General features: G+C 36.0%; 1 protein-coding gene across 2 annotated transcripts; it reads left to right on the forward strand.

Moving 5' to 3' along the window:
- Positions 1-840: 840 nt before the first annotated feature.
- EBAG9 (estrogen receptor binding site associated antigen 9) lies at positions 841-25830 on the forward strand. 2 transcript variants are annotated; one of them, XM_039254394.1, is made up of 7 exons: positions 841-1049; positions 9805-9902; positions 13732-13810; positions 14790-14948; positions 17193-17300; positions 20881-20972; positions 23932-25830. In XM_039254394.1, the coding sequence occupies exons 2-7, from the start codon at positions 9820-9822 to the stop codon at positions 24050-24052; spliced, it is 642 nt and encodes a 213-aa protein (XP_039110325.1). In that variant the 5' UTR covers positions 841-1049; positions 9805-9819; the 3' UTR covers positions 24053-25830. The 2 variants fall into 2 exon arrangements, with proteins under 2 accessions (XP_039110325.1, XP_039110324.1); XM_039254393.1 differs by lacking the exon at positions 841-1049 and adding an exon at positions 1115-1623.
- The last annotated feature ends 576 nt before the right edge of the window (positions 25831-26406 follow it).

Here is a 26406-nt window from a genome sequence, read left to right on the forward strand (position 1 = left end):
TTGTAGAAGAGAAGAGATTTAAAAAAAACAAAACAAAACAAACCACGAACTGCTTCAGCCTCTGACCATATAAACTATCGCTTTGAGATACTGGAGCAGATAGTTTTCTGAGGGTCCCTCTCCAACAACAAGCAAAGAGCGCTAGCCTTTTAATAGCATACAGGACAAAAACGGACTTCAAAGAGAGAACCGTAGAAAGAAAGAAAACCTTAGTTTGGCAGAATGGCTAGCCTGCGCTGCAAGCGACGAAGGAATGCAGGGGCAAGATTAAGTGCCACTTTCAAACTTCTAATTAAAGGAAATTCAATAATAATAATAAAAAAAAACTACTTGGAGGACACTACGTCCTGAATTAAACTAAATGTTTCGCACCCCTAAAGTGGAGGAATGACTGAGATGTGGCCTACCGACAGCCAGTGACCCTGAGACAGCCGCAATTACCCCCGTTTTCCCAGTCTAATATAAATATTGCTTTCCCTTGACCCCATCGGGTAGGGAGATTCTGTAGGTAGAACGAAAAGGGACTTGGTTGGAGCACAGGTACTCTGCACCGAAAGTAGGGCAACACGGAAGGAACTTGGGATTTCTGCAACGGAACAGTCCGTACCGCCAGCAGCGGTCACAGAGAACCTGCCGGTAATCAAGCCTCTGCCACAGCCACGCCGGCCACCGCACTCCCCGCCCCCCGGCGCTCATTGGCTTAGCCCGGTCGCCGGACCCGCAGCCTCTTGTCTATTGGACCAGACAGGACATGAGCGGGGTGCGGAAGTGAGGGCCCGGAGACCACCAAGAACCGCCTTCCTGGAGGGCCAAGTGGGAGGGGCCGGGGGAGTGTTTTCCGAGGAGGGAGAGGCCATGGCAGCTGCGCGGCGGCAACGGCGGCTGCGACGGAGCGCGCGCCCGGCTTTGAATGAGCGGGGCTGGGACTGAACGGGCGGAGCGCGAGCTCGGGGAAGCGACCGGCAGCGCGCGTGCGCGCGCTCTGTGTGCACGCGCGGCCCGCGGCAGCTCGGAGCCTCCGCCGGGCGGGCGGGGAGGGGGAGGGGCAGGTGAGTGTGTGCGGATCGCGCGTGCCCGCGAGGGGCTTCCCTCCGCCACTGTCCCCCGATCCCAACCTGGGGCTGGGAGGGGGGGGTCTTCTGCCTTTCCCTGGTCAGCCCTCTTCTTCGTCACGCACTTCCTGCCCTCCCACCTTCCTTTTCCCCCCTCCACCCGGTTTCTCCCCTCTACGGCCGACTGCCATTCTGGGGTACTATTTCCGGGTCGGACTGACCTCTGGGGTGAAGGAACTGCGACTGGGAGCGGGCCCTGGGCGTGCAGCCCTCACCATGTCGCGCTCACGCGTGGAGACACGCCTTCGGGACGCCGGCGTGGAAACCCTAGAGACCCCGAATGGACCCCCTACAGGGAAATTTGCAGGTCCTTCCTGCCCTTCTACAGGCCTTGCTCCTTCCCAGATTTTTCCAAAATCCTAATCCCACCCTACCCCTGCACCCCCCTGCAGCGAATCGGAGCGTTTCTCAGAGCGCCGTGTGCATGGCGTTGGATTGTGTAACCTGGAAACGCTCTTGTTTTTCTCATCTGTACAGTGGGTATGATCGGTTTTTCATCAGCCAATTTCAGGTGGGTGACCATAAGTGGAAGCATTTGAGTTGTGAAACTCCTGCCTTTTGAGTCGTTTAGGAGACTTCAACTCTATCTGCCCTACTTGTTAAGAGTCCGGGTGTCACATATTTATTTGAGGGCCTTTCAGTGACCGAGATGGTACCTTCAGCGTTCCACTGTACCACCCGTGCCCACGGTCTACTTCTGGTTCCCTTTCTCTTTGGTTTTTCACATGTGGGTTCAGGTGAATTTTATTTTTGCACCCATGTGATAGTCCATAACCGACTTGAGAGTTACGAACTTAATTTGAGACTGTTCTGTACCGTACTAGGTCATATGTATTTTTTTTTAATTTTGGTATTAAAAATTTTCAGAAATATATTTTTAGAATTACAGCAGTTGAAGACTTATTTATTCTAGTGTGTACTAACATAGATTTTTGGCTTGGTTTATTTGACAAATTGTGATACAGTGACTCTACTGAAAGGATCTCGCCAGCACTTTATGTGGAATTACAAGGAAGGGAGATACATTTAATCTTGTAATTTTAACGCAGTTTTTTTTTTCAAAATTGTAGGTGAATCTTTTTCTCTTGACTGAGTGGAATTCTCATTCCTGTTGATTTCTTAGAAATGTCATATCTCCAGAAGCCCTGAGGATAGGTTGCTTCAGAATTCGGATCTTTTTCCTGCAATATCTTAAGTTTTTGTATTTTCCTACTAACTTTAAAGGAAATTTTAATTTAAAAATTAGGCTTTATTAGCAGTTTCAGTTTTGAAAATATTTTCAAGTACCAAAGTGCAAAGTAGCCTAACATGCGTACTTAACAAGTTGGTGACGTTTCAAAAATGAGACTGAGGCAGTGAGTACAAAATTAAAAGATTTGTCAAATGGGATATTGTGTGGGGAGAGCCTGGGCTCTGGGGTCTAATCCAGTCTCTAAATCCTGGGTGAGTAAATCTGAGCTTCACTGTCAGCTTCATCTTTTAAATGGGTATAGTGGAACTTTCCTCCTTTGTCCTTAGGAGTCCAGTGGTGTGATAGAACATAGATTGTCTACAACTATGTCTTGAACATACTGAGTACTCACGGGATGTTAATTTCCCTTCTTTCAACCAATATTTGAGTACCTGTTATGTGCTTGGCATTGAATAAGGTTTAGAAATACCAACCCGTGCAAGACTGATTGGGTCCCTGTCTCTTGTCACTTATATTGTCACTAGCTTGTGACAGTTGAGAACAAACAAAGGGTTTCTCTGTACTGGGCCAATAGTTTTTCGCAACACCCAGGTTAGCATCTGTTAGATAGTAGGTGCTAAATATATATATATATTCGTTGAGTTGAATTGAAACATTAAGCAACTGTGGACCTCAAATAATGTTGGTGCTTGCAAATGAGTGTAATTTATAAAATCAAAATTTTGGATAGTTAACTTGAGTGCGTTTTCCCCATCTCATTGCAACTGGTTAGAAAATTTAACCTGGAAGTTATATTATCACTGCATTACTAAACATGTGCATTGTTAGTGAGGTGTTCTTGGCCTTTGAATTAAATAGATAGACCTCAGTTTGAATCTGAGTCATTGGGAATAGGAACAAGGAAACAAGTGTTTACTCTTAGTGCTTCAGTTTTGTGAAATGAAAACAATAATATGTATCTCATTAGATGGTTTTATGGGCTAAGAGATAATTTTTAGATAATGCTTAGTATATAGTAGCTGGTCCATGAATATTGGTTCCTGTCTCTTGATAATCAAAATTTCCACAGAATGAGGATATTCTTAATTGCTGGGGAAAGAATTCTATTGTCAGTAATAGTCCCACTTCCTGTTCTTCTGTTGAAAAAGTTTATTTTAGAAAGTGAGAGTGTGAGCAAGGGAGAGGGTCAGGTGGAGTGGGAAAGAGAGAGAGAGAGAGAAAATCTTAAGCAGGCTTCAGGCAAGGAGCCGACCAAGGGCTTGATCCCTCAATGCTGGGATCATAATATGAGGTGAAATTGAACTCAGACGCTCAACTAACTGAGCCACCTAGGTGTCCCTGTTGAACAAAACTTTAAATTTTATTTCCAGTTATTGAAGTCAGCCAAGTTGACAAATACTGATTAATGACACACAACAATATTTGTGGCAAGGTGATGACAGTGGTTGTAAAGGTTCTATATGAAACTTATTTTCAGCTGTGCAGTCATCTATATATCCTGAGATCCACTCCTTTCCCCAGTCCTTAAATATTAAATGTCTTCTTCCTTTCAAAACATCCTGATAGAGTATCTTCTCAGTTCTCTTCCCTTTTTCCCCCAAGTGCCACATTCCATACAATCTGTTTTCTAGCTGTCTTTTTTTCTTGTAATTATTCCAAAATTTTAGCCTAAATTTTTATTTAGGAATGTTTGCTTTCTTTTGGTTGAGAGTTCTGTTCTTTACAAATCAGCTTTAAAGTGAAACTTTTGTTCATCTTAACTTGTCAGACCATTCTGTTCATAATAAAGCAGTTAAACCTTTCAGGTCTGTCTTTGCAACTGATAACTGGAGACACTAGATAAGCAAGATCCTCTGGGGAAAGATTGTGCAGGGCAGATAAGGTACATAGAAAAAACTCTAGTACAAAATATAGAATAGAAGTACTGTAAAGAGAAATATACTGGAATTAAGAAGACTTTGTAACAGCCCAGCAGACATAACAAAGGCTTATGCTAGGGAGATTGTAGTGGAAATAGAGAAGAATATGGGCAGTATTAGGAAATGGAATAAGGCCGTTAGCAGTTTGGATATCAGGGACTAAAGAGAAAGGAGCAGTCAAAATTATTGCATTTTTTGAAATCCAGTAAGCCAGTAATTGAGGGTTTTGTTCACAGAAATATTAAAGTTACTTGAATAGTGAACTTCTTAATATTTTTTGGTTCATACTCTTTGAGTCACTATTTTTTCCAATTAGTAAGCCAACTCCAAATACAGGCATTCAGTAAATCATTCCATTCATGTGGGGTACAGCCTCCACATGTACAGAGGTATGAGCATTGCTAAGAGATTTTAGAACTCTGTCACTGTAGGGTCTACTTGGCCTTTCTACCTTTCTAATTCTAGAAATGAAAAGAGCTAGCTGTGTGTTTTGCCTTTCTTTGAAGGGACTGGCAGTAGTGGCTCTATAGAGCAATTAGGATCAGGTACCATAAGAGATAACTTGTATTTCTGTGTGTGTGTGTGTGTGTGTGTGTGTGTGTGTGTTTTATATAGTTTATCCTGAGAGAGACAAGCATGAGTGGGGGAGGGGCAGAGAGAGAGAGAAAGACTGAGAATCCTAAGCAGGCTCCATGCTACCAACATGGGGGCCGGGGGGAGGGGGGCTCAGACTCCTGAAACTGTGAGATCATGACCTGAGCTGAAACCAAGTCTGACACTTAACCCACTGAGCCACCCAGGTGCCCCCTTGCTTTCTGTTTTTGTTTTATTTTGTTTTGTTTTCAATTTTTATATTAAGGCATAACATACAAACAGTATATATAGTATACTGGTGGTGGTACCACTCAGAAATAAAATATAGATCTTAGTTCCCTTATGCTTGTATACCACTCCTCCATCAGAGGTGACCACTATTTTTTACTATATTGTTTTTAACTTAATATCTTACTAGTTGAGAACACTGTTACATGCTGTTTTCAAGACTTTAGGAGGTTATTTCTCCTATCTGGTAATTAAAAACAAAGAGTAGTCTCTGCTTTAATCTGTACATAAATGAAATACATTTTAAAACGGCAGGTTATTCATACAGGGATGGTGTATTTATCTCGGAAGATTTGAATCTTACGTTATTTTTCTCAGTTTTATTGCTTATCTTAAAAAAACAAGTCAGCATTTTAATTTTGGGTAGAAGTAACATACAGCTCTCTGATTACATGATAATTATTACTTAAGTTAGGTTTCACCCTCTTTTAAGTAAATCTATATAGAACTGACGTCCAAATATAGTGTTTATGCTTTTCTATTTCAGAAAAAATAATGTATCAAATTATGTTTTTGTTTGTTTGATCAACTCATTCTACTCCAAATAATGGTATTAACTAGATGTAATGATTGTTTCCCAAGTTGTTACTAATGGACTTGGAAGCAAATGAGTTTTGGTTGTGTAGCTTCTTGCTGCACTTGGTGCAGAAAAGTTAATTTCATCGTATATTAGTTCGCTGGTTGAGAAAATTAAGAAGCTGGATGATATACTGATATAGTCAAATTATTCCAACATAGGAATCTTATTCTAAGTGCTTTCTCAATAATTTTCCTCCTGTGAGAAATAAAAGGCAAGGAGACGCTAAAACATGAAAATTCCATCGTCAGAAACATCATTGCTGTTGTTTGTGTGCGCGCGCATGTGTGCACGTGCATACTTGTTATTTCTTCTGATTTGATTTAAAGTTATTTGCTTTACCTCCTAAAAGTGGGTTATTTGCTCTACCTCCTAACAGTGGAAAAATAATCATCTTTCATGGATTAATGAACTTCATTTTCATTTTCTGTCTTGTATTTAGAGACTCTGAATGTGGAAATGTTTACTTATTCCCCTTGGTAATTTATCCTTCTCATCACTCCCTGCCCCATCCCAAGGTACTACTGATCCACTTTCTGTCACAATAGATTTGTTTGTATTTGTTTGTATTTTTAAAAATATGGAATCATATATATTTTTTGTCTGGCTTTTTTCACTCAGCATAATTATTTTGAGATACAGCCATGTTGTTGCTTGCAATAGTAGTTCATTACTTTTTATTACTGAGTAGAAATTTACTCTATGTATATACTGTGGTTTGTTTATTCATTCACCTGTTGACATATATTTGGGTTGTTTCTAGTTTGGAGCTATTAAATATAAAGCTGCTATTCAAGTACAAGTTTTTGTATGAGTACATTTTTTCATTTATCTTGGGCAAATTTCTAGGAGTAGAATGGATGGGTCAAGTGGTACATATTTAACTTTGTAAGAAACTGCCGACTGTTTTCCAGAATGACTATGCCATTTTACATTCTCACTACCAGTGTATGAGAGTTAAAGTTATTCCACATCCTCACCAGTACTTGGTATGGTCATTATTTTTTAATTTGAGCCATTTTAATAGGTATAAAATGGTTTTAAACTATGGTTTTAATTTTCATTTTTCTGATTAATGATGTTGACTGTCATTTCATATACTTATTTACCATTGTATATCTTTGGTGAAGTGTTTGTTTAGACCTTTTGCCCATTTTTTCATTAGGTTATTTGTTTTCTTACTGAGTTTTGAGAGGTCCTTATATATTCTGGATACAAGTCCTTTATCAGTATATGCTTTGCAGAGATTTTCTCCTAACCTGTGGTTTGTCTTTTCATTCAACAGTGTGTTTGGATTTCTGCAATTCAATAACTTCTACAGTTATTAATTTTTTTGAAACCCAGTTTATTGATTTTTTTTTCTTTGATGGATGGTACTTTTGGTGTCTTACCTAAAAAATCTTTGCCTCACTCAGGGTCACCAAGATTTTGTCCTTTTTTTTTTCCTCCTAGAAGTTTTTAGTTTTAGGTTGTATATTTAGGTCTGTGATTCATTTTGAGTACTTTTTTAAGTGATATGAGGTATGGATTGAAGTTTGTTTTGTTTGCTTTTGTGCCTGGATGTCCACAGTTTTCCCAGTGCTATTTGTCAAAAAGACTGTCCTTTTTCCACTGAACTGTCTTTACATCTTTGTCAAATTTCGGTTGTCCATATGTATATGGGTCTATTTCTGTACCTTTTTTTCTGTCAGTCTTGACTCCAACACTACACTGTTTTGATTACTATGGCTTTTATAACAAGACTTGAAATCAGGTAGTATTAGTCTTTCTACTTTGTTCTTTTTAAATGTTGTTTGACTGTTATAGGCTTTTTGTATTTACATTCGAATTTTAGAATTGTCAAGTTTTAGAGAGAAAAACTTGCTGAGATTTTGATTGGTATTGCATTGAATCTATAATTCGACTTAGGGCGACTTAATATCTTAACCATGCTGAGTCTTCAAGCTCTGAAAGATCTTTTTAAGTTAATTCAGATCTTCAGAATTTCTCTAAGCTATGCCCCATGTGGTCTGAGATATTATCCTTTTATATATTGTTGATTTCAATTTATAGATTATTTTCCTAAGAATTTTGTATCTCTCTGCCCCCTCCCTCTCTCTCTCTCTCTCTCTCACTCTCTCAAAAATAAATAAACTTTAAAGAAAATTTTTGGGAGCATCTGGATGGCTCAGTTGGTTAAGCATCAGAGTTCAGATCAGGTCATGATCTCAGTTTGTGAGTTCAAGCCCCATGTCCTGCACTGTGCTGACATCTGGAGCCTGGAGCTGGCCTCAGATTCTGTGTCTCTTTCTCTCTCTGCCCTTCCCCTATTCAACCTGTGTCTGTGTCTCTCCCAAAAAATAAACAAACATTAATTTTTTTTTTTAATTAAAAAAAAAAAAAAGAATGTTGTATCTGTGTCCTTAAGGTCTCTAGTTTTCTTTCCTTCCTGGTAATATCTTTGCTCTGGATTAGTACTGTGATTGCTGGCCTCAAGGAATGAGTTGGAATCATTCTCTCCTTTTCAGTTTTCTGGTAGTTTGTATAGAGTTGGTATTACTTTTTCCTTTTGGTTTGGTAGAATTCACCAGGGAAGCCATGTGGGCCTGGAAGAGTCTGAACCACAAATTCAGCTTCCTTAATAGATAGAGAGATTTTCAGGTTATCAATTTCTTGTTGTGCTTTTATAACTTGTTTCAAGGAATTTGTCCATTTCATCTTGTATGTCCAATATAGGCATAAAGTTCCTTGTAATATTTTCTGAATAGTTGTTTAAGATCTGTAGACTTTTTCTGGTAATGTCACCTCTTTATGATATTGGCATAATTCTGTTATTAGGGATGTATGTATTTTGGATTGTTACATGCTTTTGATTAACTGACCCTTTTATCGTTATGAAAGGACTGTTTTTATGCCTGCTAATACAGTTTTCTCAGAAATCTACTCTGACATTGAAATAGTCACTTCCACTTGTTTTTGATTAGTGTTAGCATGGTATATTTTACCCCATTCTTTCACTTAAAAATGAAGGCTAAAGCTTATCCATATTTTTATTTTTTAAAGTACATTTTTTGTAGGTAGCATACAATGAGATCTTACTCTCTTAATTTAATCTAAAAATCTCTGGTTTTAAATAGGATATTAGACAATTTGCCTTTAATTAGAATATTGATATGGTTAGGTTTAAGTCTGTCATCTTGCTATTGGTTTTTGACTTGTCCAGCTGTTATTTGTTCCACTTTACCCTGTTTTCTGCCACCTTTTTTTTTTCTTCTCTTCTCTCTTCTTCTTTTTTCTTTTCTTTCCTTTTCTTTTCTCTTCTTTTCTTTTTTTCTTAAGAGAGAAAGTATGTCAGCCAACGTGAGTAGGTGAGAGGACAGAGCTGGACGTGAGGCTCAGACTCCCCTAACTGAGATCATTTCCTGAGCTGAAATCAAGAGGTGGACGCTTAACTGACCAGAGCCACCCAGGAACCCTCTGCCACCTTTTCTGTTGATGATTTTTTATCTCCCTTGTAGGGTTATTACTTTAACTGTAACTTGCCCCTTAGAAAATATGGGGATTTACTAGGGTTAGGCCCAGGCATCATTATTTCTTTAAAGAATACCCAAAGATGTAAACCACTGGATTAGATCATCTCTATGGTTACTTCCAAGTTATTAGCTATGTGACTTTGGGCAAGTTATTTGACTTCTCTTAATTCAGTCTCCTTATCTATAAAATGGGAATAATAAGATGTATCTATCTAAAAGTTAAAAAAAATTTAAATATTTTGAATAATACTGTTATGTTCATGTGGTTCAGACTTCCAAAAGGTACAAAAAACTGTATATTGTTTTATGTTTTTTTTATTTTTTCATAGAAAATAAAGATAATTGAAGTTGAATTTAAAAAGCATTCTGAGAATATTTCAGAAAGGTTTTTTCTTCCGCTATTGAAAACTTAAAAACCTAGTTTCTCGAATTGTCACTATGATTTACATTTTAATTTTAAAATTCATGGTGTTACATTTGTGGTTTCTAAAGAAAAGTAAAATATGTCTGATGTTCACAGCTCATAACAGGATCTTTTAGCTGGACTTAAGAATGGGAATATAGCTTATGAAATCAGCTTAATGCATTTATTTTTGTGCTTTTCCCACAGGTTTTAATTCCCACCATGGCTATCACACAGTTTCGGTTATTTAAAGTTTGTACCTGCCTCGCAACAGTATTCTCATTCCTAAAGAGATTAATATGCAGGTAAACAGATTTTATATTCAAATTGACCTGTTTATCTTCTTGCTGATTTTGGATACCTTCATAATTATAAAAAGGCAGGGCAGACAATATTTAAGCTGAATAACTTGATTCATTATTCTTTGATTTTTAAAAAATATTTTCTCTACTTCAGATCTAGAAAGTAGAGTTTTCATTCATTCAAATTCTTACATCTTCAATTAAAATCATATTTTTATTCCTATAGAATTTCAGAAAAAAGCAAACCAACTTTCATTGTTATAATAAGAGAATTTTTACGTACATAATTGTTTCCTTACCAGAATGTTTTAATGTGGTTAGGTGGAATTAGGTATAAGTATTTCTTTATATACTACAATATGAATGTTGTTTCTAATATTAAAAAAAAAAAAAGAAACTTGAACAGAAAAACCACAAATAAAATAGATTTTTTTTTATCTCTTAAGTAATATTCCAGAATGTGGAATGTGAACTACTTAGTCCTAGTCAGTTAAGTCATTCTGCTTCAGTAAGTCATCCAGAGATTTGAATTACTTCTGTTTTTTCCATACTACTGTACCCTAGAACTATATAGTTCTGTATCCTGTGGTACTTCAGAGCTTCACAGTAAACTCACAGGGGTATCATCAGGATATTTTTAAACTTCCAGCAAAACACACAGTGAATGTGTTAGTCAGCATCTGGTAAAGACTGCACAAACTACTAGTTCGAGGTAGTTCACATTTGTAGCATTAGATCCTACAGCATTTTTGATGATATTCTTAATAATTTGAGATACGTTTTTGTTTACTTGTATTTTTGGTGACCTAGCTAAAACTTAGCTAGAATTTAGGCTAGCATTAAAGCAAATACTGAACCAGAATTAATGTGGAAGAGAAAATGAGGATGGCAGTATCCAATCTGATTTCAAATTTTGAGAAGTGTGTCTAGTAGACACATACACATTACATTAATGATTGTGGTTATTTAAGAATGAAATCAAGGGGCGCCTGGGTGGCTTAGTCGGTTAAGCGTCCGACTTTCGCTTAGGTCATGATCTCGCGGTTCGTGGGTTAGGGCCCCGCATCGGGCTCTGTGCTGACTGCCAGCTCAGAGCCTGGAGCCTGTTTCAGTCTGTGACTCCCTCTCTCTCTGACCCTCCCCTGCTCACGCTGTCTCTCTCTCTCCTAGAAATAAATTAAAAAAAAAAAAATTAAAAAAAAAAAAAAGAATGAAATCAAAATATTATTTTTCTTTAAATTTATATTTTTTCTTTTTCAAAGACTTTATTAAAGGTCTTTACAGAGTCTTTAAATTTATATATGGTATTTTTTAAAATGGCTGCTAAGTAGTTAGGACATACATAAATATTAAATTGTTTGGTCCTAGCTACATAATTAGTGGAACTGTTAGGGATTTGTTTTGGCCTCGGTGTACTGTGAAAAAAAAATACACAGAGAGTAGGGTATAGTCAAAGAGGAAGTAGAAGTCTGCTTCTTCCTTTGCGGCAGACTTGATTTAGAAGTTGCACACAATGATTCTGTTCTCAGCTGACTGTCCAGAGCTTAGTCATCTGGCCACCTAGCTTCAAAGGAGCCAGGAAATATATTCTCTGGCTAACCGGCCATTTATAACTTCTAAAACTCTGAGGATTAAGGACATTTATTGTTAGAAGTAGAGTGATTTGGGATTTTTTTAAAAAAAAGAGGTTCATAATATGCAGTGGGAATGAGTGGATGAAATAGTGAAGATAATCACTGGAGGAAGAAAGGTCAAGAAAGAAATGGAAAATTTAGGTGATTGTTGAATTCACCCAGGAAGAGAATGGGATTTGGGAAGTAGGGAAAATAGTGAACTGAGTGCTTAGATCATCAGAGCATGAGGAGGAATGGCAGAAATTCATTAGGTAAAGTAGGATAAGAATTGGCATTAATTGGGACTCTTGGGTGGCTCAGTCCGTTAAGCATCTGATTACAGTTAAGCGTCTGACTTCGGCTTGGGTCATGATGTCACGGTTTGTGAGTTTGAGCCCCATATCGGGCTCTCTGCTCTTAGCACAGAGTCTGCTTCAGATCCTCTGTCTCCCTCTCTCTCTGTCCCTTCCCTACTCATGTTCTCTCTTTCTCTCAAAAATAAAGACTTAAAAAAATAAAGCACATCTTAGAAAAAAAAAAGAAAATAGGCATTAATTGTCAGGAGGCTGGAGGTTAACAGAAGATAAATTATAAGTGTTTTTCTCTTTGCATATGTATTTTCTAAAACTAAAGCACTTTTAGTATAAGAAATTGCATTTGATTTTTAAAATATTAAGGACAGTTGTTGCCGTTATAAATTTCACTATAATTGTTAATATAAATATATTTAGGATTGATTGTATGTTCATTCTGAAAGAAAACTGATTCATTTTATAGGGTAAGCTTTTCTTAACTGTCAGAAGGAACCTAGATCATGTGTTATAAAATATTGGGTTTGCATTATAAATTTAGTGATAGGCTATATTATCTGTTTATCCTTTAAATAAAATATGACTTCTAATCTTGTAGTAAAAATAGCTAATTTTACCAGTTAGCTCTAAGTAGATGATTTGTAGATTATTTAAAATGAAGTAAGTGATTAACCATTTGTAATAGCTGCCATTTTTTTAGTGCCTTATTATATACCAGGCACTGTGTAGTGTCTAGCTGCTGCAAATATCATTTAATTAAATCTTACACAGAAGTAGATTTGAACAACTGGATTTTACTGATGAGGATGTTGAGGCTGAGAGGTTAGCTGATTCTAACTAGACTCATAATTAAAAGAAGTAACATTGAAAACTATGGTTAACATAGTTCCCTTAACCCATGCTTTTTTTTTTTTTTTTTTTTTTAGTTTATTTATTTTGAGAGATAGTGGGCAAGCAGGGATGGGTCAGAGAAAGAAGGACACAGAGAATCCAAGCAGGCTTCAAACTGTCAGTGCAGAGCCTGACTCAGGCCTCAATCCCATAAACCATGAGATCATGACCTGAGTTGAAATCAAGAGTCAGTTGCGTAACCAACTGGCTGGCCACCCAGATGTTCCGATAACCCATGCTCTTAACAACTGAGCTACAATATCTGTCTTGTTTAACATAGTGTTTTCCTACTAATCCTTAAAACTTATCAATTACAGGGGCTCCTGGGTGGCTTAGTCGGTTAAGCGTCCGACTTTCGCTTAGGTCATGATCTCGCGGTTCGTGGGTTCGAGCCCCGCGTCGGGCTCTGTGCTGACTGCCAGCTCAGAGCCTGGAGCCTGCCAGCTCAGAGTCTGTGTCTCCCTCTCTCTCTGGCCCTCCCCTGCTCACACTGTCTCTCTCTCTCTCTCTCCTAGAAATAAATAAAAATATTAAAAAAAAAAAACTTATCAATTACAGTTTAGTTCAACCCAGTGATTTTCAAACTTTTTAATAGTTTAATAGGTAATCGTACCAAAAAACCAAATATGTAAGATAAAGGTCAAGCCACCTTGTTGAAAATGACATAGGTGTCCCAGAGCTTCACCTATAGAGCGTGGTTTGAAGAGAAAGGAGCATGGTTTAAAATCACTTTGCTTTTTTGTTTTTGTATTTATATTCCTCCTGAATTTGTCTATAATTTGAGTCCTAAGCCAAAAAGCAGTTTTGTTGTCCTGTCTAAGAGTTTTAAAATATTTAAAAGGTACCTGATACATGCCTTTTCTTTTCATATTTTAATGAGCAACTGTCAATTACTAAAATAAATAACTGCAAAATTGTAAAAGATCTTCTTTTATAAGCCTTCAGCTACTGTCCGTAGTGCTTTTACCATGTTTGTTTTGGTAGTTATTAAAATAAATTATTTCATTTTTATTTTAGATCTGGCAGAGGACGGAAATTAAGTGGAGACCAAATAACGTTGCCAACTACAGTTGATTATTCATCAGTTCCTAAACAGGTAATTCTTTTCTTTTAAGGTTGAATAAGTGTTCCAGAACCATAGTTTTCCAACTGAATTGCAGACCATTAATTAGTATGTCATGGTCAGAATTTTATGGTAGTCAGGTCAGGATTTTTGTTATATTTTTTTAATCCTAAAATTTTTATTGCGTTGTTCGTAGTATTTTCTGTTACTTTACTGAGATTTTCTATTTTGTTTTTCCATTGATTTCAAGAGTGTTTGTTCTTGCTTATTGAGGTTTTTTTATAACTATTTTAAAGTCTTAGATAATAATAATAACATTGTTTTTCCATGCAAGTTGAAGTTTATTGTTTACTGAATAATTTTGAGTTGTTTCACAGACATTTTGAATATTACATTTGAGATTCTGTCTTCTATAAATCTTATGAAGAATGTTGATTTTTTTTTTTCTTTAATCAGGTAATCAATCTGGTTAGGCTAAGGATCCAAGTTTTAATATTCTTTCAGTGGAATGTAGTTCTAAATGTCAGTTCAGTTTTTAAAGCATTTATTTTTGTTTTGGTTTTGTTTTTTAATGGATAGAACTGATTGTCTAACTTCTAGTACAAGTGTTTTTTTTAAACTTTTGGTCTAGTTTTGGTATGTGTTATAAAATTTGTATTTTCCTTTTGGTCAAAAAGTTTGAAAACCAATTTTTTTAGAAAGCCTATGGTTCTTTTCTTTTTTTTTTTCGATGTTTATTTATTTTTGGGAGAGAGGGAGACAGCGTGCAAGCCGGGTAGGGACAGAGAGAGATGGAGACGTAGAATCTGCAGCAGGCACCAGGTTCTGAGCTGTCAGCACAGAGCCTTACGTGCGGCTCGAACTCACGAACTGTGAGATCATGACCTGAGCTGAAGTTGGTTGCTTAACCAACTGTGCCACTTAGGCTCCCCTAGAAAGCCTATTTTTCTAATAAATGATGATTGAGATGTTGACTCCTTTGTGACTGACAATGTTTGTCAATTAATTGTAGACAGACGTTGAAGAGTGGACGTCCTGGGATGAGGATGCGCCCACAAGTGTTAAGATTGAAGGAGGTAATGGGAATGTGACAACACAACAAAATGCTTTGGAACAACTGGAACCTGACTATTTTAAGGACATGACACCAACTATAAGGAAAACTCAGAAAGTATGTTAAACATTTGTGCTTTTGGAAATTAAACTATTAACCTGCTTTTCTGATTCCTGTAGTTAAAATTAGACAGTATAATTCATGTTTGTCAGAAAGCCTATTTTTAGTTATCAATTTGTTGTGTTTTCTGTCATATTAAACAGGTTTATGTATTCAAGTTACCTAGATGTGTATCTAGTAAGTTGTACTGCCAAGTCTTTTAAAGTTATATAAACATTACTGAAACCCAACTGTAGAACAGATTCTAGATTCCAGTCTGTCCTGTAGAGACTAAGCTGAATAAGGTAAAGTTCTTACCGTAAGAGAGTTCACAGTTCAGTGACGTCTGCAAACTGATGGTATAGTGTCCATTGTTCATAACCGTTATAAAGCTGATGTAAGACTCTGAGAGCAGAATAATTGTGGACTTACTTTAGTCTTCCACACTTTGCTTAATCCATTTTGAGTTGGATATGGAAGATCACTTAAAGGTAGAGGGAATTATTGGAAAAAGAACAGTGACTGATTATTTTCCTTTCTTTTTATCAAAGATTGTACGTGCACTTAAAAAAAATTTAAGTCAAAGAATATAGAAGAAGTTTTAGTGAAAAGCAACAAGCTTCTGCACCATCATTCCCCATAGCCACCTCTGCTTCCCATAAGCAATCACTCATAACTTTTCCTGTTTGGGCTTGTAATGTTTTTTATCATATCTACATATAATATGCTTAAATTGCTGTGTCTTGATTTCCCAATCACAGGCATTGTCCATTGACTTCATACTATGGCAGATGAGGTTTGTTTCATACTACCCACACCCACTCTTCCCCCTCTTCCAAATATTATGATGTTATTCTAGTCTACCTCACTAGTCACTCTGCTATTTAAAAACGAACATACTTAGAGTTCCATTTCTTGTTCCGTCATACATAGAAAATATTTTTTTAAATATACTTTATAAAAAGAGGACATTATTTATTCCACCCTTCTCTAATAGGATTTCTCACTCTCTTCTACCTTCCAGCCAGTTTCAGCTATAAATTTATTTTTACAGTTTCAGGGCTGATAACATTTACATTCTGTAATCATGATTGTTTTAGGTTAAGTTGTCCAAATGTCTTCATTGGTCCAAATGCTGAAAAGCATTAAGTTGTGTATTTTTCAAGGAGTTTGAGTTTCTTAGTAAATGAATACCTATGTTTGGGAAGAATATTGCTGCTTTTTTTAAAAATTTTTTAATGTTTTATTTATTTCTGAGAGACAGTGAGAGAGGCAGTGTGAGCAGGGAAGGGTCAGAGAGAGAGGGAGACACAGGTTCTGAAACAGTCTCCAGGCGCTGAGCTAGCTGTCAGCACAGAGCCCGACGTGGGGCTCAAACCCACAAACCGTGAGATTGTGACCTGAGCCGAAGTTGGACACCCAACCGACTGAGCCACCCGGGCATCCCAAATATTGCTGCTCTTAATAGGAACCCAGAATACTACATTAATACCTTAATAAGTTAATTAGACTGAAAATGTTTACAAGCTACACAGCTAATAGTACTGCCTTGTAAGAGTTAATACATTCATCGATGCATTTATGCTAAGAGAGCTTTTAATAAGATATAACACATATTCCTATTTAATACAGTGACTAAAAGTGCTAACTTCTATTTTGTGGGTCTACTGAAAGAAGAGGAAAATTTATTTTTTTTTAGAAAAAGTAAAATGGAGGGGCGCCTGGGTGGCTGAGTCGGTTAAGCGTCTGACTTTCACTTAGGTCATGATCTCACGGTTTGTGGGTTCGAGCCCCGCGTCGGGATCTGTGCTGACTGCCAGCTCAGAGCCTGGAGCCTGTTTCAGTCTGTGACTCCCTCTCTCTCTGACCCTCCCCTGCTCACGCTGTCTCTCTCTCTCTTCTAGAAATAAATAAAACATTAAAAAAAAAATAAAAAAAAAAATAAAAAGTAAAATGGAANCTGACCCTCCCCTGCTCACGCTGTCTCTCTCTCTCTTCTAGAAATAAATAAAACATTAAAAAAAAAATAAAAAAAAAAATAAAAAGTAAAATGGAATTTTTCTTAGTATCTAAGTGATTTGTGTGACAGTTGCCTAAGATTTTTGATACTTAGAGATTTAAAAAATATTGCATTTATAAATTTTTTAAAAAAGGTAGGACATTTAAAATAATTATAAAATACTTTGATCACTTAATTATCTTGTTTCTTTTTACATAATATGTAAAATATTCCTGTTAATTCTGTTTCAATTAATCTTTCAGATCATTATTAAGAAGAGAGAACCATTAAATTTTGGCATCCCAGATGGTAGCACAGGTTTCTCTAGTAGATTAGCAGCCACACAAGATATGCCTTTTCTTCATCAGTCTGTAAGTATGTTAATGGTATCTAGAAAAGGTTTTGTTTTTATTTGTTTTCTTGAAAAGAGAAGAAATAAATCAAAGTGAACATAATATTTGTATTTCCCTGCTTTGAAACTGGTTTAGCCCGATTGAGAGAGATTAATCTGGAGTTTGTTACCAATCTTATCCTTTTATGAGACTGCAAATTACATAAGCTACTAAGATCAGAGTCCCACTGTATACAAAATAGATGGAGATAATATGTTACTTAAAAATATGACCTTTACGGACATTACCACTGAAATTTAAATTTAAAAGCAGGTAATTTTAAGTGAGTCATAAATTGTTTTCCTAGTAGAGTATATTTACATTTAAAGTATAAGTTGACTTATACTTGGTTTGACTTAAATGCATCAGTTTTAAGGACAAAAGTAGTAAGGAAAGTATATAACTGTTTCTCAACCTTGGAAGTATCTCAGAATTAGCTTTGAATTTTTAAAAAATGTTTTTATTTATTTTTGTGAGAGAAAGAGCTTGAGTAGGGGAGGGGCAGAGAGAGAGGGAGACATAGAATAAGAAGCAGGCTCTAGGCTCTGAGCTATTTGCACAGAGCCCGATGTGGGGCTCGAACTTGTGAACCATGAGATCATGACCTGAGCCAAAGTCTGACACTTAACTGATTGAGCCACCTAGGTGCCCCTTTGAATTTTTTTTTTGAAAACACCAATGTTCAGACTTCTCCCCAGATCTAAGCTTAATCATGCTTTGGTTAATTATTGATTAGTTTATTATATTAGTTATTATTATATAACAGCTCCACATTTAGTGGCTTAAAACAGTAAACATATGCTTTATCTCCTACAGTTTCTGTGGATCGAGAATCCAGGAGTGACTCAACTGGGTGGTTCTGGCTCAGGGTTTCTAATGAGTTTCCAGACAAGTCATCTGAAGGCTTGACTGGAACTGGAGGCTTCGTTTCAAAGGTGGCTCACTTTATATGCCTGGCAATTTAATTCTGGTTGGTTGCATAAAGCTCAGTTCCTTGCCATGGATCTCTCCACAGGGCAGCTCGAGTTTCCATGCAACATAACTGCTGATGTTTTCAGAACAAGCAGTCCCTGAGAGAGAGAGGACATGCAGAGATGAAGCCACAATGCCTGTTCATGCCTTAGTCGTATGACTGTCACCTCCACATTATTTTATTCATTGGAAGCTAATCACTAAATCCAGCCCACATGCGAGGGGGAGAGGAATTCAGCTCTACCACTTGAGGAAGAAATGCCAAAGAATTTGCAGACGTAGCTTTAAACAACCACCATATTATTTGTTTGTTTAAACTGCACAGGTATTTCAGAGTCCCCTCTCCTGGAGGACCCATGATTATGTATGTTTTTAATTCATTGATCAAAAACTATTCCTACTAATGTGAGACAGTGTGTTAGGTGCTAGTAATATAGTAGAAAGTAAGGAAACAAGCAGAGTCCTTGCTTCAAAAGAATGCATTCTTTTGGGGGAGGTTCAGTATTAAATAAATGATCACAAATGATCACACATAAATAATGCAAATTTTGATAACTCCTGTGCAGTTACATCATGTTACAAAGAGCATAATAGTACCATAGCTATTTCTCTAAAATAGCATAACATGTTTAAGGGTTTTTTGTATTTCCAAGTCTTATACTTTATTCATATATGTTTGATCCATATTGGTAAAGTGGTTCAAATTTATACGATGAATTAGTAAATATTTGCAACTTAACTATAATTATAAGTTATTATAACACTAATATAGCTCATTATGAAGTTGTAAATATGTAACTCCTTATAGAGTTGGAAAAGGTAAATCGTGTGGATAGAGAATCTCCAATGCTAACTCCAGCAGACTAAGTAAGGGAGCAGTGGCTTAGGAGAGAATGGTAATCTACTGCACTTTGTTCTCTGCTCCAAAAACAATTTACCACCCATTCTACCAATTAAGCTCTTCTTTGAAATTCCACATTCTGTTGGGGGGGGATTTAATAATTTGTATTGTTTTGATAGCTCTTTTTATAGTAAGGATATTAACTTTTTCTGTCATCTTTTATAATTTTTCAGTTTGTTGTTGGCTTTATAATTTGGTTTGGATGTTTTTGATGGGCAGATAATTTTAGTTTTTAATGTAAAAAATTAATCTTATCATTTAAAACTTTTTTACTTAGAAGCCCATCTGTACTAAAGGATCAGATTATCACTCTTTTTTTTATTGTCTTAGTAGTTAACTTTTTAAATATATAAATGTTTTATACACAGAAAGTCAAACACCTCAGTGGAAAAATGGGTAAGAAATAGACATAGCCTGATAACATGAAGAAATGTTCTCAAAGAAATCCAAAGTAAAATAATAAGACACCATTTTTAAATCTTAACAAAGTAGCGAAAAAGAAAGAAAACTATTGGCCCTGACAGAGATTAGGGTTTACCTGTTGCTGTCATTAGGATAAGTTGGTATAACTTTTCAAGAGGGTCATTTGTATTTGGTTCAGTGGTTTTAAAGGTTTTTTTAAAAATTTGATTTAGCTCTTATACTTCTAGAGGTCTATATTAAACAGATCATCAGAAATACACTAAAAAATTTTAACAGAGTAGGTGCCTGGCTGGCAGAGTCGTCAGCCCATAGAACATGTGGCTCTCAATCTTGGGGTTGTGAGTTCGAGCCCCACTTTTGGTATAGAGATTATTTAAAAATAAAATCTTAAAAAAAATATTTTTAGCAGTGGATGGTATTACATTTATAGTTAGGAGGAGAAAACCACACATTTTACTTCATTTTTAGGTGTAAGTGCTCAAAAGAAAATATAAATAAATCTATTCCCAGATTGTTGCCAGTTATTTTATGCTAATAGTACTTCTGCACCTAACTAAACATTCCAGAGTGAGCATTTTTATTGTTTGGTGGAAGAAAAAGTGAACTTTTAGAGGTCTGGTCTGAGGAATAGTGTAAGGTGGTGACCAGCCTACTGGTAGCAAGTAAGTAGGACAGGCAGAAGGAAGCACAATGTAGAAGTACTCTGGTGAAGAGTAAGTTTTGGCTAATTTGTTGTGTTTGCCTTGGACCCACAAAGTAAGAGCCATTGAAAAATCTGTATGTTACTTATGCTTAAATGAAAATGGCTGTGCCGGTTTAGAAACTTCAGTTCCTCAAGTTGATCTCAGCACAGAGTAGTGAAGCACCTCTGATCCCATCTCCAGTTAGTCTCTTCTCTTGCCCCCACTCCCACCCTGTCTGCTCCCTGAAAAGGGAGAAACAGAAAGAAGAAATGTTTTATTCTTGTCTATTCCAATTTAAAGTAGGCAGAAAAAGAAGTCACTATGAAAAGAGTACCCTTTAAAACATAAAATGGGGAGAAAGCTGGGCCTGCCCAGGACTGCTGAGTACTGAAAGTCACACATCACAGGAAACCCCTCAGTTCCAGGCACACCCCGAGCCAGATCATCCGGGCCTTTGATGGGACGTGAAGATGACACAGGGCAGTGACAGGCTCTGAGCTCTGTGTTAACTTTTCTTGATCTCTAATGGGAGAAAGGAGAGCTCTTTACAAATATCATTTTGTCTTGTGTTTTGTTGTAGCCTGAATTAGGTGACTTAGATACCTGGCAGGAAAATACCAATGCATGGGAAGAAGAAGAAGATGCAGCCTGGCAAGCAGAAGAAGTTCTGAGGTATTTTAGTAATATTTACACCAACTCGAGTAGAGGAACCAGATTTGTTCCTGTTACAGTCAAGGTCAAGAAAGCTAATTCTGCCAAACATTTTATTTTTCTTAAATCTTTCTCGGTTGAGCTTGAGATTCAATTGAGTCATTGAGATTCAGACTACATATACTACTGTATATGATTAAAAGTTAACAGAAACCAAGTATTTAAAGCATTATAGAAACAAAAGCAAAAGAGTAATCAATGGCAAATGAGATCTTTTTCATATATACATCCTATTATACTATTTGCTTTATACTACATTCCCTCTAAAACATAGTTACCTTTTGAAATGTGAGCCATCACTATATATTCCTCTAAGTCACAAATTCTATCTTCATTTTTGTTTCTTTGTGGTCTAGAATAGTGCCCAGCACTACACATTTGAATGGAAATAACGTATATAGCACTCTACATTTGTATATATATCTTAGTTGATGTACTCAAAAGCCTTATCAGTTGTAAATAATTATATCACTGTTACTGCCCATTCTACAGAGAAGAAAATATTATTCTAGAGGTCTTCAAGTTTGTTTTTGTTGGTGTTTATGTTATCTCTGTGTTTTTGTGAGCAATAAATATAATTCTTGGCTAGTTGCATTAGACGAAAGAATAAACAATTTACTCTGAGTTTGTGACCGTCATCACTGATGAAAAGCTGAAGATATTTAAATGTATGTAAATTATGTTTGCATTTTTAACATATAGTAAAATAAAGTGATGTCAATTTTATAAATTTAAAATATTGTTTTTATAATAGGGATAGAAAATTAATAACAACTGATTTCATTGATTTCACTTTTAGATTTTCTCTGGCTGTTATCGATTAACTACAATTACCTTGAACAGCCAGCAGAGGGTGCAGTTAAATACCTGGAGTTATGGCTTGCTTTTTTTTTTTCTTTTTTCTTTTTTCTTTTTTCTTTTTTCTTTTTTCTTTTTGGTCTTGCCCTTCCTAATTTAAGCATTTTGTTTTTAAATAGGGACAGGTCAAATTTTAATAGTAAAGTTATGAGAGTTTTAAATATTTAGTTTTTATTTAATCATCATTTACGGTAAAGGAAGTATTTTTTAAATTGTAAACAGCCATATTTATGTTACATGGATCATAAAAATAGATAAGTTATCTATTTTTTTACTCTTTTTTTGATAAATCATAGATACAGAAGTTTGGGTGTTTTAAAACATTTGGGGGGGTTCTACTGATCATTAACCACAGGATAAAGGAAGGGCCATTCATTCTGAATCCGGTAATAATAACAGCACTGTACAGTTTATGGATTCACAGTATCTTAACATTTACTGTACCAAAACCTTTTTTTCCACCCTGTCGTCTTGCACTCTGACCAAAATAAGACAAAAACAAAAAACCCTAAACTTGGTGTTTTATATGACAGCTTGGAAGAAGGGTCAGTTATAGATATGCTTCATGTTGCAAGTTGCATAAGTTAGTCAAAGAGACATGAAGGAGTCCTGTGGCTTACTGCCCCCAGAAGAACACTGAGAATTTTTAGCGTATTCACACTCCATGTCCTCTGTCCCGTGTCCTCTGACTCCGTCTGTTTCCCACTGCTGCTTTAATACTGCCAGTACTGTAATCAGTATCATTAAGGAAGAAGACTCCTGTACATTAGAAATTCCAAGTGTGTATCTTGAGAGGAAAAAGGGATTTTCTCTGCAATAATATTTAAATTGCCTCATTTTCCAGGAACATTAATTGTTGATGTTTACACTTCAGCTAGTAACCAGTGAAAGGCTTACTTGATCTTACTTGTTTGCAAACAGCCGACCCTTTAGACTTCTTTTCCTGTCTCCCTTTTTGCCACTGACATTTTGGTTATTTTAGAGCAGATAATCAGTTTTGCTTGAAAGGTATCAGAGCTAGTGAAAAGTAGATTTTTTTTAAAAAACTATACTTCTGAAACTTTAGTTAATTGATGGTGAAGGTCAAAATATTGCCTAAAATAGCCCTGTACTGTCTTGAATTTTGGTCATACACCACTCCGCTTACTCCCACTTATAAATGTGATGAGACATAGATTTTGCTTCCCGGAGTCAGTTTCGAGCTGCCCCACATATAGAAAATCCATACTGGATTTTTCCATGTTATAAGCTTGTGTCACCCATCCCACAGGCAGCTGTGGCCTCTGCCGCTTCCTTCCTCAGCCTTGCGTGCTTTGACCTATATTCTCATAACCTAAACTTCAGATCCAGAACCAGCGTCGGTTCTTTTCCTCCTCTCTCATCACTCCCCACACGAGTCAGTCAGATAACAAAAGGCTAGTGATTCTGGGTCAGTAGAGTCAGGGAGAGGCCAGGGAAGACCTAAGGATCTCCTCATGTATGATCAGTAATACCCACCATTCTGCCCGCTCATCAGTAGAGCTGGCCAAATGTTAATCCGTAAATAGATTGCTAGCTTCCAGTTGGACGGCAGGTGTTTAGTTTCCATTTTCTTTGGGCATTGTGTTCTGCACATCTGTGTTCTTGACTTCCTCTAGCAGAGTGTTTTTAACTATTATAATAATAGGAGATTTAATCCTCAGCATCAGGCTTTTCTGAATGCTATCAAAAAGAAGGTTTGGTGTGGAGATGTGGTGTTTTAGTGAAAATAATCTGAAGAAGAGGGGTTAGAAGATGTGGGTTCTTGTCCTTGTACTTAAGCTAATGACTTTGGGCAAGTCGCTCAGCTTTTGTTCCTCATCTTACTTATTTGTAAAATAGAGATAATACTCTTATTTTGCAAGTTTTGTTCTAAGGATTAAAATAAATACTAGTTTTGAAAATCTTTGAAGTTTTCAAAGCAGGGAGAATGAAGATTTTTTGAACTTCTGTTTTTTGATAGTTATTTCTTTCTGGAATTGATTTTCCATTTTACCTGTGTAGTATTTTTTAAAAGTAAAAATAGGACTGTGTTTCTCTTCAGGCAGCAGAAGATAGCAGACAGAGAAAAGAGAGCAGCGGAACAACAAAGGAAGAAAATGGAAAAGGAGGCACAGCGGCTGATGAAGAAGGAACAAAACAAAATTGGTGTGAAGCTTTCATAACAAATGCCCTTCACATGTCATAGAGCCAGGAGGAGAAATAGGAGTTCCTGGACTCAAGCAACATTTATATGGATTTAAGAGTATTTTCAAGAATACAAACACATTGCTTGATTTCAGTGCATTCATCCGACGAAACAGGACACCAGGATTCTCTCAAAGTACCTTGAGCTCTTAGTGACCGAGACTCAAAAGAATGAAAGAGACCTGTGAGGCAATATTTTCTTAAACCTGCTCCAAGCATAAGACAGTTGTTTGCTGTAGAGAAATTATTACAAATGGAATATACCAGTACCTCTTTTAGCTAGTGTTTCTAGCTAAATAAATGGGTGTAAATAATTTTATGGTGGGAAAGAACTCTGCTCTCTATAATGCTCTCCTTCATTGTGCATAATGATAAAATAAATAATTTTAAATATTTTTTTGTTTCCATGATTATCTGACCTAAATCAGACAAACTGCAGGGCTTTAACTTCTTTATTTTTGTAGTCAGAAGCTGGTATTGGTGTACATTTCCTCTAAATTGAGCTGGTATTGTTTATGTTTAATATGACATTAAGGGATTTGATGACTTTGGTTTTCGAGAAAATGACATTAAATGCAATAATTTTATTTATCATAAATATTTTATACATCGTTTCTTTAGATGGTGTTATAATGTTATACATATTTGTAATTTATATTGCATGTATGAATTGAAAATCAGCAAAATGACAAATTTGCATTATTATAACTTGTGAGTTTTAAAAACTAGTATTAGTACTTTTCCCTTTTGTTATAGATTCTAAGATGTTACAGTGTTTTAAGTACCTTAGTCCCTCCCCGCAAAAAGCCATTAATTTACAAACGCAGAAAGCCTTCAGTTCTGAAATTTCAAAGCTTTTTGATGATTTCTGTATCAATTTTATATATCTGACATAATGCATTTTACCATGTTGTTGGCTAAGATAATATTGATTCATTAAATTTCAAACTGAGATAGGAATAATATTTTTATTTTTGGGTGTTGACTGGCTCCAAAATAGTTTCAAGGAAAAAGATACATACTGTCTTTACAGGAAAGAAATAGATTTGATAGTTTAAAATCCCATTAATCTTTTTCTCCACAATTAAAATACATCCAGACTGATTTTCTATGGCTTTAGAATTTTTTTAAAGATTTTTACTTTCATATAAGTTGTTGCCCAAAATTATATTCTGTGGGTTTTTTTTAAATGTTACAGATACTCTAACCTATTGCTGATATGTTTGAATTAAAATATATCATAGTAAAATCACAGACTATATAATGAGGTCACCCTATGTCCTTATCTTAAGCTCCCAGACTAAATGTGATTGTAGAATCAGTTAAAATTTAACTTTGGTAAAAAGCTGCTTTTTACAATCCCAAACCACATTTTCAATCATCAAGTTTATTAGAGTTTCTGCCAATATACTCCCCAATTAAATAGAATCAAACTCAAACTCAAACTTAGTAATAAAAGTAATCTTTCTCCTTGTTTGTATTTATTTATTTTTAGTCATGGGAATGCTACATGATTTCTCTAAATTTGGGGTTATTCATAAACCTCTCGTTTAGTACAATAAATTTTACTGCTTCTTCCCTAGCAGTTGACAAGTATTGAAGTCTGCTTTGGTCATGACTTTCATGGGTCTGGGATTTTGTTTTTTGTTGATTTTTAAATTTTTGTTTAATTAGAAGTAAAAGCTGGTTAGAAATTATAGTTTGTATGATTAATTCAAGTTTTTTCTTATGGAAAGAATAAATAACAATTCTGGGATATATTTTTTTAAGCCTCTGTTGGTATGTAAACTGAATACCTGTGTTAAGTGTGGGTGTAGAATGGTCCCAAAAGAAGTTGTGTTGTTAAATATATATGATATACACTTCATGGTAACAAACTGGCTCCTTTGGCTTCAAAATTTATAGTTTCTGTTTTTGTTTGAATTTTAATTAAGAATTACCTGTTTTAGGAGCTTATTAGTAACAGTAAAGAAGAAATATGGATAGGCATAGAGTTAGTGTGAAGTGTCACCCATTATCTGAATTATGCATTTCATGTGCAGACATGTGAAACCTTGTGTTTTGTGTGTGTGTGTTTGTGTGTGTATACACACTACACACTATATATGTATATACAAACTATATAGATGTGTATACATATACAAACTATATTTATATACAAACTATATATATAAACCATATAAGTTTCTACTTATTTCCTCTTACTAAGCTGTAACTGGAGATATCTTCTGGTTGACTCTTGACTCTTTTTTAGTAGCATATTTAATTGAGTCAACATTTGAGAACTGAAAACTTCAAATTCAGCGTCTAAATTCCTCAGTTTTGATGTGCA

This window comes from Hyaena hyaena, unplaced genomic scaffold (genome assembly GCF_003009895.1).
Source record: "Hyaena hyaena isolate Hyena2069 unplaced genomic scaffold, ASM300989v1 scaffold_482, whole genome shotgun sequence".
Taxonomy (NCBI): domain Eukaryota; kingdom Metazoa; phylum Chordata; class Mammalia; order Carnivora; family Hyaenidae; genus Hyaena; species Hyaena hyaena.

Coding starts and splice junctions, on each gene's coding strand:
- EBAG9 (XM_039254393.1), top strand. CDS start 1,393: ATGGACCCCCTACAGGGAAATTTGCAGGTCCTTCCTGCCCTTCTACAG. Junction 13,811..14,789: donor ATTCATCAGTTCCTAAACAG/GTAATTCTTTTC, acceptor AATTAATTGTAG/ACAGACGTTGAAGAGTGGAC. Junction 14,949..17,192: donor CTATAAGGAAAACTCAGAAA/GTATGTTAAACA, acceptor TTAATCTTTCAG/ATCATTATTAAGAAGAGAGA.